We start from the raw sequence: 14728 nt of genomic DNA, 5'->3' as shown, positions 1-14728 counted from the left end.
TACCTCGGAGGACAAATTTTGTGATGAGGATTGATAGAAAACACTCCAATTAGAATAAATATGAAATTTTATATCGATATATCGAGTAGTTTTGTCTCTACAAAGGTTCAAATCTGATAATTATTACTAAACTGATTTTTTACCATATTTTCGAAAAATGGGTGTGTTTTTCTGATGCTCAAATATTTAAATATTCAAATTAACGGTTATTATAAAAGTGTTTATTTTGGTTGCTTTGGATGTTAAAAACTAGGATTCGCTATAGTTTGTATGTATATTGATATCCTATGGTGTATACAGTCGTCCACACTTGTATACAGTCAAATTTGTAAAACAAATTTTAAAATTTTAATTGACTGGTGAAAAGTGTGTTATTTAAGGAATAAAAAAATTAGCTGCGGAGACCTGCGGTCCTAAGAGTTATTTAACTTTTTTGGTGACCACTTTATAAAAAATATAGCATATTCATGAAATGGTTAGAAGCGAATGGTCCAATATGTTATGTATACAATTAAATAAGTTATTGATATTGATATTATGTATACAATTAATAAGTTAGGAAGGACAAGATGGATTCAGAACATAGTAATCATAAACTTTTTACATAAAAGTTGCAATTATGTTGTAAAAACGTAATTCGATGCGGAGATATGGGAGAATTGGTTTTAAAATATAGCTTTTAAATAAGTTTTCAATCAGTTCGAAAATTACACTTATTTATCTGATTATTTGAGACATAATCTTATAATATGAATTTAGAGGTCGCACATGAATTACTTTTGTGGAAAGTTCATACAGAAAAATATTAGTTCATGACATGGGATATGCAAAGTGCAGTAGTCATGCCACAAAATAATTAGTAGCAGTCCCAATTTTTGTTAAAGCCGAGTCAAATAAGGATTTTATTTAGTATTATATATAACGATTTTATAGTACAGAAAGTTACTTTTTTCATGGAATTTGGATAAATATAAACAATTTTTTAGGTCCAGCGGATTTTTCAAGACCCTTTGTATGGGAGGTATATCAAATCTTGGTCGGATCTACCCAGTTCGTTTGGTCCGTTGCTTTATAGGCATAAGTAAATGTAAATTATCAATTTTCATTGAATTTGTTTGAATATTACACATTATATAGCCCAAAATAGTAAAATTTTCAAGACCCTGTGTATGGGAGGTATATTAAATCTTGGTCCGATCTATTCAGTTTTTGGTCAGTTGCTTTGTAGGCCTATGTAAATTTAAATTGCCAATTTTCATTGAATTTGGTTGAATATTAAAGATTTTATAGGCCAAAAAGGGTCACATTCTCAAGATTCATTATATGGGAGGTATACCAAATCTTGGTCCGATCTATCTAATTTTTTGTCAGTTGCTCTTTTGGTCAATAATAAGCACATGTACCAAATTTTATTAACTTGCGATAACTCCTTCTATTTTTGGCCGCTGATAATATGAACTCGCGACATAGTGCGACATTAGGAGCATTTACCCTATATATATATATATATATATAAATACTAAAATACCAATTGCTTGTATAGCATAAACCATTCCTAAAGAACCGAATGTTTCCTTCTTTCCTGATTCTTCACTATTAATATGAGAAATTGTTCCAAGTCCAGGTAAAATTAAAATATATACTTCTGGATGCCCAAAGAATCAAAATAAATGTTGGCAAAGAATGAAGTATTTAAATTTCGGTCTGTTAGTAATATAGTAATAGCTCCAGCTAATACAGGTAAAGAAAGAAGAAGTAATAAAATAAAGGTATTCGATCGAATGTAATTCCAGTAGCTCGTATATTAATTACAGTAGTAATAAAATTTACTGCTCCTAAAATTGAAGAAATTCCAGCTAAATGAAGAGAAAAAATAGCTAAATTAACAGAAGATCCTCCATGAGCAATAATTGAAGATAAAAGTGGGTAAACAGTTCATCCTGTCCCAGCTCCCTTTTCTACTATACTTCTAACTAATAGTAGAGTTAAAGCAGGAGGTAAAAGTCAGAAACTTTTATTATTTATTAGAGATGCTATATCGGGAGCTCCTAACATTAAAGGAACTAATCAAATTCAAAATCCACCAATTATAATAGGTATACCTATAAAGAAAATTATAATAAAAGCATGATCAGTTACAATAACAGTTCATGCTGCAAAGATAAAATATAAAGTACCAATATGTTTGTGATTAGTAGTAAATAACCATTGTTGTGATTAAATGGCTGAAAGTTAGGCAATAGATTGTAAATTTATTTATGAGAATTATTGTCTTTAATCAATTAGCTGTATAGTCAATATTGACATTAGACAGCAATTCTAAAGAAGTAATAAATTTACTAAGGCTTAAAAGATCAATATTATATTGATAACTCTGAAGGCTATTAGTTTATTTAACTTAAAGCCTTAAAAAACGAAATATAAGGAAGAAATTAAAAACATCCCGAAAGTTGAAATATAAGAAAAAAATAATAAAAGCTTTATAGTTGAAGATTTATAATATGAGAATGTTATTAAGTTATTTTCATAATAATTTAATATGAAATCACTATAACATAATCACATATAAAAATATAAAGTAATTAAAGTCATTATTATTAAAAAAGTCAATAAAAACAATTGATGACTAGTTGGATTACAAATATTTTTGTATATATATATATATTGCTACGTTCACGCTTATTAGTTAAAAAGAATACGGACTTTCTCACGAATAATCACGCCGAGAATTCGATTATTTTCAATTTATCGCAAATGATTACAATCTCTCCCGAACGTTTGCATTGTACGAAAAATTCACGAACGAACCATAAAAATGCAAGCATCTACGATTCGATCTTTCAAGAACATTCATTGCTAAAGATCGTCCATTTGAAAAACTCAAAAAAAAAAAAAACAAAAAAAAACATCCGCGAATGTTCGCGAGCGTTGTTAAAAACACACAACAAACAAAATGTTCATAAAAAAGGAAACACACACGGCGAATGAATGTGTGTGTAACAGAAAGTGTTGGGCATATGTGGAATAACAAAAAATATGGCCAACAACTATTGACTTCACGAACGTTTGTTATTCTTCTTCTGTTTTTGAGTATTCGCGAACGTTCGTTGTCATTAGTGAGCGAACGAAAAAAATGATTTCAATCACCAACGCAACGAACAATCGCTGTTGTGTACTCGCATAATGTAAGTTAGTAATGTGTGTGCGTACATTCGTATTCCGACTAATAGAAAATTCTTGTAGGTTCTGAAGCCGACCAATAGTGTCACGAAACTCATGTACAAATGTTCAATGTAAATAAATTTTTAAGCATTTTAAGAGTTCTATAAGCACAACAAGACATTTTCTACACGACTTCACTAAAATAAATGAGTCGTTTATTTTGAAAGTGGTACAGGTTCATTTTTTGTCTTGGTACACATCTTGAATTTCTAGTACATTTTACAAAACATAACTTACTTAGATGGCTTGTGAAATTTTCTACACAACTTCACTAAAATAAATGAGTCGTTTATTTTGAAAGTGGTACAGGTTCATTTTTTGTCTTGGTACACATATTGAATTTCTAGTACATTTTACAAAACATAACTTACTTAGATGGCTTGTGACGGTACTTTCGTTCCATAAGCCGATCTTAGAAAAGATTTCCAGGCGCGTTGGTCTTTTGCGCAGTTTTTCCAATTTGAAAGACCATTTTCTGCGATGTTGTCTTCATCATGATCTTTCCAACGTATTCTTGGTCTTCCCCTTCTGCGTGAACCATCAGCTGGTTCGCTTTTATATGCCTTCTGGGCTGGGGCATCTTCATCCATTCTCACAACATGACCTAGCCAACGTAGTCGCTGCAGCTCAATACGTCTAACAATGTCGATGTCCGAGAATAGCTGGTACAACACTCATGAGCTGCATCATCTGCTTGTGTAAACACTGCTTCAAGAGCTGTAGAGTGTGAGTTTGGTCCTCATCTGCTTGTGTACACTATTCTTCTCCGAATTTCAAAACGTATGTCATTCGTTTTATTTATGGTGGTAGCAAAGGTATATAAAATCTTTGACTACCTCGAAGCTGTAGTTTCCAAGTTCCACAGTTGGTCCGAGTCTACTGGACGTCTTGCGCGTTGATACCATCAGCTTGGTCTTCTCGCCGTTTACTGTCAGATGCACTTTGGCAGACTGCTTCTCAATTTGTTCAAAGGTGGCTGTTACCGCTCTCAATGTTCGACCCATTAAGTCGATGTCATCGGCGTAGGCGAGTAACATGTGTTATTTGGTGTACAGAGTGTCATTTCTGTTCACTTTTGCCTCTCGTATGACCTTTTCCAGCAGGATGTTAAAAAGATCACACGACAAACTGTCACCTTGTCTGAATCCTCTTTCGGTGTTGAAGGGCTCCGAAAGGTCCTTTCCAACTTTAACTGCTGATCTTGTGCCTGTTAAAGTTATCCTGCCTAGCCGAATTAATTTTGCAGGAATGCCAAACGCAGACATGGCTTTATACATCTCTGAACGGATAGGGCTGTCGAATGCGGCTTTATAGTCGACGAATAGGTGGAATGTGTCGATGTGTTTTCGTGGTTTTTTCCAGGATTTGGGGCAGAGTGAAAATCTGGTCAATGGTGAATTTGCCAGGTCTGAAGCCACATTGGTATGGTCCAATAATGGCATTGACCATTGTCTTCAGTCGTTGACACAGTACGCTGGATAGCAATTTATATGCGATGGGAAGGAGACTTATTCCTCTATAGTTGGCACATATTATTGTCTCATTTTTGGTGTACGGGACACAGGATACTGAGCTTCCAATCATTGGGCATGCATGTTCCTTACCAGCATCTGACCACCAGTCTTCTTGTAACTTGTAACCCATCGGCACCTGCTGCTTTATTATTCTTCAGCGGATTGATTGCTATTCTGACTTCATCTTGGCTAGGTGGTATACACTCTATACCATCAGATATTATTGGTTCTGGGGTATCCTCTTCACTGCTACTATTTGATACCAGAAGTTTTTCAAAATGCTCCTTCCAGATCCTCAGCCCGCTGTTTGTATTTGTCACCTCCTTCTTTACCTCTACAGGAAGATGTGCCTGCACCAATGCCTTCGGTTTGGGTTTTACCCGTTGGCAGAATTTAGGACTTCATTCTGACTCCTGTACATCTCGATTTGCTCAGGCTCACGTTTTTCTTGCTCTTTCAACAAAACATAACATTTTATTTTAATTAATATCAATTTACAATATCTTCGAAATAAATCAAACCCTAAATATCTTATTAGAAGAAGAAATAGACTTAGACTCTTTTAAAATAAATTACTCGAATTTTGATCAAGGTTTTAAAAATAATATATAGATGTTAAAAGATGACAGACCAATAATATATATTGTTATGTTCTTGGATTTTACTTAATCCCATGTAGACGTCGTTTTATTTCCCAATACAGTTCGTACTAAATAAAACGCGGGTTTTTTTCTGATTACGAATATTACAATGATTTTTATTGATACAACTTTACTTTGCACTTTATTTATATGAGCCTTGCCTGTCGCTACAGAAGTTTCTAGACGATCTGGTAACACCTAGATTACGAACAATCTACCAATGCAACAAACACATACAAACTTACATTGAGTGAACAATAACAACAACACATATACAGGCGAGGGAGTAACAAAGAAAGAGGAATTAAGCGATCATCAATGATGACGTTTAACAAGAATTGTACGTCAATAACAAAATAGAAAATGAAAGAGGAAATGGAAGGATGTAGAAAAATCTATACAGTAGTTGTTGTTGTGAAGTTATTCGAATAAACTGCGTAGTAGAAATTTACGTTAAAATTCAAATTCTTAAATTAACGGAATTCATCTAAATTAACTTAAATCTAAAGTTATATTCGTAACATTGCCCCCCGCTTAAGCCTGTTCGTCCCCAATAGGCACAGTTCCCGTTCCGTAGGGGGCCAGCCGCTCCAAATGTACAACTTTCATCTTCGACCAGGGACTGTCGCTCCTCTGAATGCGATAAACCACATCATTTATTTTCGTAACAATCTTGTAGGGTCCTTCCCAGTGCGTTTGCAATTTGGGGCATAGTTATTTCTTTCGTTGTGGGTTGAACAATAGTACCAGTTGCCCTTCTTGAAACCCATCGGTATTTGCCGCTCGATCGTACCTTGCCCTTATGCGGTTACTAACCATTTTTATTCGATGGCGAACTGCATCGTGGACTTTACTAAAAGAGTTTTGACTGTCTTCATCTTGGTTCACATCGTCGTTTGGGGTAGCACCGAATATCAAATCGCCAGGTAGCTTTAATTCATTTCCGAACAGAACTTTGGCTGGGGTCCGGGATGTGGAATCATGAATGGCCGATCTATAAGCCAGTAAAAACTTTGGAATATGCTCATCCCAGTGTCGTTGGCCACTGTCCACCACTTTCCGTAGATGTTCTTCCAGGGTGCGATTGAATCTTTCCACCATGCCATCTGATTGTGGATGTAGGGGCGTCGTTCTGGTTTTCTTGATTCCGTAGGAGTCACACATTTCCTTGAAGATCGCTGATTCAAAATTACTACCTTGATCGGAATGAACCTCAGATGGAACACCATAGCGACAAATCCAATTTTTGCTGAACACATCCACAATTGTCCTGGCTTCTTGTTTTGGGATAGCATAAACCTCTGGCCATTTGCTGAAGTAATCCATGACCACTAAGACATACCGGTTCCCAGAGTCATTTATTGAGAACGGTGCAGCTACATCCATTGCGATTCTTTCGAAAGGGGCTCCTGAATTATACTGCTGCATGTAGCCTCGACTCTTCCGTGTTGGACCTTTAGCTCTTATGCACCTTTCACAATTGGCGATCCAATCGGCAATGGATTTTTGGCAGCCGACCAAGTAGAATCTCTGCTTTACCTTTTCAGCGGTTTTTGCTATGCCAATATGTCCTCCACTTGGCCCATCGTGAAACAAGTTCCGGTGAGATTTACCGCCCTCACTTTCCCATTTGCGATATAAGCAACCATCTATTATAAGTAGACTGTCCCACTGGGCCCAATAGGATTTTAAAAGAGGGCTTTCGGAGGTAATTTCTTTGCGACTAGGTCGCTTGCCCGTTTCTATGGCCGCAATTATTTTGCCCAGAATGGGATCCCCTCGTTGTTCCGTCGACCAATCTTCACCCGACTCAAACTGCAATAGTCGGACATCAACGATATTCTCTTTACACTCAGCCTTTGAGCAATGCCTGCATTCTACCTTACCGTGTTTTCCGACTTTTCTGTGCTCGATTCTGAAGTCATAACTCTGGAGCCTCTCAATCCAACGGGCTAGTTGACCTTCAGGATTCTTAAACTGCAGCAACCATTGGAGAGCAGCGTGGTCGGTCCTCAGCAGAAAATGCTGGCCATATAGGCATTTGTGGTAGTGTTTAACGCTCTCAAGGACAGCAAGCAGCTCTCTCCTCGTCACACAGTAATACCTCTCAGGCTTCGGCAATGTCCGGCTGTAGTACCCGATGACTTTTTCCTGTCCGTCGATTTCCTGGGAAAGGACGCCACCGATGCCGCACGCACTTGCGTCTGTGTCCAGAGCAAACTTGCCACCAGGTATAGGGTATGCCAAAATGGGGGCTCTACATAGTATGTCTTTGAGCTTTCTGAATGACTCTTCTTGGTCGTTGCCCCACTGAAACCTCTGGCCTTTTTGCGTCAAGCGGTGTAGACAGGCGGTGATGTTGGCAAAATTTGGGACAAATCGACGGTAGTAGGTGCAGAGACCCAGAAAGCTTCGCAGCTCATGGAGATTTCGGGGCTGCGGCCAATCTCTGACGGCTTGAAATTTCTCCTTATCCGTCGATATGCCCTCCGGCGTCACGTGATGCCCCAGGAACTTCACCTCTCGTTGGAAGAGACTGCACTTCTTTGGGTTTAACTTGAGGCCTGAAGACGAAAGCTGCTGTAGAACATCCTTTAAGTTCTTGATGTGTTCGTCGAAGTTGCGTCCCATGACTATGATGTCATCCAGGTATATGAGCACGACTTCCACTGCAGCCCTTTTAACACACGCTCCATCAGCCTTTGAAATGTAGCCGGGGCGTTGCAGAGTCCGAATGGCATGACACTGAACTGCCAGAGACCCCCATTAACGCCAAACGCTGTTTTCTCTTTATCTTTTTCGGCGATCTCTACTTGCCAGTACCCACTCTGCAGGTCGAGGGTGGAGAACCATGACGTCCCGGCTAATGTGTCCAATGTGTCGTCGATTCTTGGGAGCGGATAGCTGTCTTTCTTGGTGACATCATTCAACTTTCGGTAGTCCACACAAAATCGGGTGCTTCCGTCTTTCTTCTTGACCAAGACCACTGGGGAGCACCATGGACTTGACGATGGTTCTATTCGACACTCTTTTCCATTTCACTAATCAGCTTCTGGACCTCGTCTCTTTTTGCCAGGATAACACTTCTTGGAGGCTGTTTAATGGGTCTCGCGTCTGCTGTATGGATTTCATGCTTCACCACTGATGTTCTTCCTTGGTGCTCTTTTGTCAACGCAAAGGTAGAGGCATATTTCCATAATAGCTGCCTAGCCTTGTTCCTCTCGGAAGGTGATAATTGGTGTGTCCACTCTTTTATGTAGCCGTCGAGGTGCTTCTTCTCCATGGCTGCTGGCTTTTCGGTGCTAGTTTCAAAATTAATTACAGCTTCAGCTGGTGTGCATTGTCCAACTTCGGAAAATTGGCAAATTTGCTCTTGCTTGTTTGACAGGTTCAAAACTCTAACAGGAATCAATCCGTCCTTGTTGCTTTTCACCAGGGCATTCGCTATTAGAATGTTACTGTTTATGTTTTCTGCTGGTTCCACCACCCACAACTTCTCGGCTCCACAATCTCCATTCATTGGTACCCATATTATTGCTTCGGCACAGGGCGGTATTATCTCTGGATGGTCCGTAGTCAGACGTCTAATGGGTGTACTTTCATCGTAGCCCACGTTTAACGGAATTTCGACGTTAGACCAGGTCATCACACGCTCTTTCATATCCAGATTGATACCAAAGGCAATCATAAAATCTGCGCCTATGATCACTTCGTCTACGATATCGGCAACTATAAACTCGTAATTCTCCGATTTATTGGCAATAGTTAGTCTCAGGGTAATCTTGCCGTGTACTGCCGCGGGCTCCCCCGTTGCTGTGCGCAGTCTGACTCCATTAAGTTGCGTTATTTTTCCCTTTACCAGATCTGATCTTATGATGGACTTTGATGCGCCAGTATCTAACGTCAGAACTCGCTTGTCACCATTGATGTACCCAGTTGTTGTTAGGTTGTGACTTTTCTGTTGTACTATTGCTATGGAGATTGTGGGGCCATCGTCGATGGGAGCCAGTTCATGCCCCGCTGGACTGGCTCGATTTAGTTTAACGGTGACTCATTGGTGGACTGTTGAGCCATTCTTCTACCATCTTTCGTTGGAGGTGGTGACGATGACCTGGATCGTTTGCGCTTAGCTCTGCATTCGCGCGCAATATGACCTGCTTTATCGCAGTTGTAGCATCTAATCCTGGGCTTAGTCATCCCTACTAACTTTGTTTCTTCTATTACCTGCCTCATGGCGTCCTTGATCGAGTTAACGAGAGATTTGGGTTCGCAACATTCGGTCTCCAGTTGGCGAATCTTGTGGGTCTGGGGCTTAACAATTATTCTTGCCGTCTCTTGGGCAAGGGCAAACGACACGGTTTCGGCAAATGACGCTTTTGGTGACGCATATGTTGCACATTTAATATCAGGGTCACGTATGCCATTCACAAAGGTTTCGATTTTCATACGGTCCAGCAATGGGTGATTCTCTCCTGGATACGTCATTAGCACCAAACGTTCCACCTCAGCTGCAAAGTCTTGTAACGTCTCGTTTGCCCTCTGTACTCGACCCCTTAGTTCCATAAGGTAGATGTTTTGTTTATGTTCGCCACCGTACTTACGTTCCAGTGCAGCAATAACATCTTCATAGTTGTTCCTAGAAGCGACAGGAATACTCTGTATAACATCAGCAGCACTGCCCTTCATTGCCAGAAGTAGTGCAACCGCTTTGTCGCTGTCGTTCCACGAATTTCTAGAAGCCACTGTCTCGAACTGTAACTTGAAAACATTGAATGACGTAGAGCCGCCGAATACAGGAGGTTTGGTTTTTAGTGTGTTATCAGGAACTCTCACCGGACCACCTTTAGTTTCCAGTTCCGACATTTTCTTCTCCAGATTCGTAAACCTGTGGTCGTGGACCAGAAATTTCTTATCCACAGACAGAATCTTCTCGTCAACGGACTGCACTTTCTTATCCAACTCTTTAATTTGGACCTCCACGGTTTCCACTCTCCTTCCAATAACTTCTGTAATGTTCTCGAGTTTCTCGTTCATTATTCTCGAATTTTCATCTAACTTTCTGGAATTTTCTTCGAACATTCGTCTCGTGTTTTCTTCTAACTTTCTGGAATTCTCTTCGAACATTCGTCTCGTGTTTTCTTCGCTCCTTCTGGAATTTTCCTCAAACATTTTAGCCAGCATTTCTCTGAAATCGTCACCCCTGGCAGCTACTGACGAGACTTCCCCACCGTTGGATTCGCCCATTTCCGATAAATCCACTTCATCCTTACTGTCAAACTCATATGTATCGATGTTCATACCACGGCGCTCGAACTCATCCAACAGACGTTTTTGTAGTTCAGCCTTGTTGCCAGTAGAGGACAATTCCAATTTATTGAGCTCCTTCTTCAAGTCTTCCACTCGTAGATCCTTAAACTTCATCGTAGTATTATCGTAATCTCACTTCCGACACCAATTGTTACGTTCTTGGATTTTTCTTAATCCCTTGTAGACGTTGTTTTATTTCCCAATACAGTTCGTACCTAATAAAACACGGGTTCTTTCTGATTACGAATATTACAATGATTTTTATTGACACAACTTTACTTTGCACTTTGACGGTTTCAATTCGCGATCTGATTCACAACTGACTAACTGCCTTGCCATTTCCCCTATTTATATGAGCTTTGCCTGTCGCTCAGAAGTTTCTAGACGATCTGGTAACACCTAGATTACGAACAATCTACCAATGCAACAAACACATACAAACTTACATTGAGTGAACAATAACAACAACACATATACAGGCGAGGGAGTAACAAAGAAAGAGGAATTAAGCGATCATCAATGATGACGTTTAACAAGAATTGTACGTCAATAACAAAATAGAAAATGAAAGAGGAAATGGAAGGATGTAGAAAAATCTATACAGTAGTTGTTGTTGTGAAGTTATTCGAATAAACTGCGTAGTAGAAATTTACGTTACAATTCAAATTCTTAAATTAACGGAATTCATGTAAATAAACTTAAATCTAAAGTTATATTCGTAAGAATATTTTTTATATGACAGCCAGTTAAATGCATGATTGTCCTCTAAAAAAGAGGACGTATGGTCACCTTACTATAGTTAAATTTTATAAAAGACATTTTTATGGGGCTTAAAAGCGAAAACGAGGCGAAACTGTAAATCTATAATTATTAATTTCAAAAGTAAACATACAATAAAACGTGAATTTTAAATTTCTGCGCCCTAGATATATTTTCCCACTGTGCAAGGTTGACAGAAATTGGGCTCTCCAGCCTTTTGTTACTGGTTTTTCTTTTGATTGGATATTTTATTAATACTTTTATTGAATATTTACCTATTATTGTATAACTTTTAATTTGGGACTGAACACATTTTATTTACATGAATTATATAACAATGTAAAAAGTAATAAAATTCTTTATTTGCAGGTCAATTAGAGCATTCCAAGAGATCCTCTATATGAATTCACATTTTCCGTGTTCTAATGATATACACCTTCGCCTCGGTTTTATGCACAAAATTCTTGGAAACTATAAGTCGTCTATAAAGCACTATACACTTGCTCTGATAGATTCATCGCCATGTACATTTACGAAACACCTAAGTAAGTTGTATAACTTTTCTTTTTCTTTTTCCTTTTTTAGTATAATAAAAATATAATATGTTATATATAATATCTAATTAAATAATAACAAAGTGCAACATTTTCTAAACAGATAGTTTCAGTGTCAGTGTTTGTACGGCTAATTTGATAGCATTCAATTTTGCAACCTCCTTGTTCCAATGTATTGGGAGTCTTGTTATTTTGCTTAATACTCATAAGATTTACTGTCACAACAGTAACAGACTATTCTTTAATGTTTTTCTTTCATTTGTCAGATATTTCCTTAATTGTGGTTTCTTTCCATTTATTTTCCTTTGGATTATACTGATAGCAAAGTCTTCTTGATTACCTTTTATTTCGTCTACTACCTCCAATGCATCCAGAAATGATTGTAAATTGTTTTGGTTTCCGTCGTATTCCGGGACTAGTCTGGGGACGTGAGTCAAAATATAATCTTTCGTTGTTTGTGGCATTTTGTTTTCTGTGGCATTGTCTTCTATATCTGAACTATTATCTTCTTCGAGTGTTTTCAAAACTCCTGACCCTGATATTTATATCTATTTGAAAAGGTTCCTCTATTAAATACGGAACTTCTATCGGTATCGATCATTAGCGTATAGTATATTGTACTGTATAGTTGTATTGCATTGTACAAGTTCATTCGAGCATATGAATATTATGCTCTAGAATGAACTTGTCAAAATACCTATATGTTTTTACCGTTTCTGCTTCTGTTGATGAATTTATATGATTTTTAAATTTTTTTCCTTTTCTGCATCAATTAATTTTTTCAACAATTCATATTCCATGTTTTTTGTAAATGCTATTCCTTTCCCTTAAATATCTTAATTTAAATCTTATTATGTACTTCAGACATTTTCATTGAAAAGTACAAAATTATGGCTAAGGCTAATATAATTATTAGGCAAATTTCCATTTTCGACAAATTCGATTTTCCTTTAGTGGGTTCTGAAGGAGCCTTGAGCCTGGAACGTTTAAAAGTGCTAATGCTGCAAACGTGTGCTACCATTTTAACATTAAAAAGTCTGTTATTATTTAATAGAAGATCAATTTAGTCTATTATCCTCCAAAGTGCAGCAGATCTTTCCCAAGGTAGTGGTGGATCTGCGACGATGGCCCTTAGGTGGATATTCTTCCCACGCTTCTCTCCCGTTTATTCGGCTTCTTAGCCACTGGAATTGGAATTTCATCTTTAGCCACGTCTGATTAATCCTTCTCTTGCATTACTCAATTGTTAGAGTTCTCGACACGACCATACAGGGTTAAAAATGCTAACGCCATAATGGCATTGTTTGCTAAATCCATCATCAAAATATGCAGCACAATTTTAGCAAGCAAAACTAAAGCTTCTTGATATTGTTAGCAACTACAAAGTAGCAATGAACAACTACAACATAATTGACAACGCGACTAACCACCAAAGCTTTCAATGAAGACTAAGCTCCTTGACAGTGACTGCTTAGCAATATTTTAAGCAAACAAAAAACCCAATTATGATAATTTCATTTTTTCGAACAAAGATAATGATTAACTCATGCTAAAGTTTTTTTTAATATAATTTAGTTTTCAGTATTATTATTGAATATTATTATTAAATAACAACACGCAAAATGAAATTCTGTCTTCCTTATAAATTTCCCTTTTTTCTAATTTCTGCTTTGGAAACACGCAGACATAAAAAGAACCCTCGGCTGATTATTCGTCGGCAACGAAATATGAATATTTTGTCGTGCTGCCGTGTGTAAAGCTAATGCAAATATTTTTTGATGCTGCATTTTAAACCCTTGACCCTATCACCCTCCTTCATAACCTCCGGCATGGGTTATACTGCATTGTTTATGGTTTTGGCAGTATGTTCAATGTTTTTTTAATTGTTTGAAAATTTAATTAATAGAAATTTGCATTTTTTACATTTTTCAAAACATCACATACACAGTCACACATTGAGTATACGACTTTGGCATACTAATAGCCTAGACAGACGACAGCCTTAATTTGCATTAACTGCCTTAATTCAAATTAACTTGTACATTATCCTCATTTTTATGTGTTGTTAATGCACAAAATCAAACTGAATTTATACTGAATTAAGCAATTTCAGTATGGCAATGCTGTAGAAAATAAATTGATTGTTCTCAAATTTGTTTACGTTTACGAAAATAAAAATTAAAAATAAAGGCAAAATTCAACATTTCTTCAAATTTGGAGCTGTTTTATCCTCATTATAGCTGTTAGTTTTCCTTCCTGCCATGTATCAATTTCAAAAAGATGTAATCCTAAAAAATATTGTAAAGAAATGTCAATATTTTCTTCCTACACACAGACAAACAATAGTTTTGAAACAAAAAACTGGTTCATAAATGCAGAAACTCTCGTCTGTCAGGGGTAAATTTTAATTCAAATTAAGAACTTTTTAATGCAAATTAAGGCTGTCGTCTGTCTATGGTATAAGCCACAATATGGAAAATTTGTAATTCATAAGTTTCTATAGCCTACATTGAATAGGTTTACCATGGTTTTATCGTATGGGCACCACAACGAATTCGGGAATTCGAAAGCTGAGTTATTGAAGTCAATTGGCTCCAGAGATGGTCCGTCATAAACTGTGACGTAAATGACATACATTTCCGACGTATAATACATACGTCAGAAACGTCGGAAACCTATCCAAAACCATTATGTTTTTGACAAAATAGCTATTTCCATTAAACAATTCGGA

At 37.3% G+C, this 14728-nt stretch overlaps 1 protein-coding gene across 1 annotated transcript in view; it reads left to right on the top strand.

Moving 5' to 3' along the window:
- LOC133324112 (histone demethylase UTY) overlaps positions 1–14728 on the top strand; it is a 182922-nt gene that overhangs the window by 47102 nt on the left and 121092 nt on the right. Inside the window, exon 3 of the mRNA XM_061532995.1 lies at positions 11813–11988. Coding sequence (XP_061388979.1) covers positions 11813–11988 — 176 coding nt within the window. The remainder of the gene's footprint in view (positions 1–11812; positions 11989–14728) is intronic.

The sequence above is a fragment of the Musca vetustissima genome, unplaced genomic scaffold (genome assembly GCF_032173495.1).
Source record: "Musca vetustissima isolate MV318-11 ecotype Yass unplaced genomic scaffold, APGP_CSIRO_Mvet_v1 utg36391, whole genome shotgun sequence".
NCBI classification, from domain to species: domain Eukaryota; kingdom Metazoa; phylum Arthropoda; class Insecta; order Diptera; family Muscidae; genus Musca; species Musca vetustissima.
The sequence above is the reverse complement of the archived record's forward strand: the minus strand, read 5'-3'. Positions and strand labels throughout refer to the sequence as shown.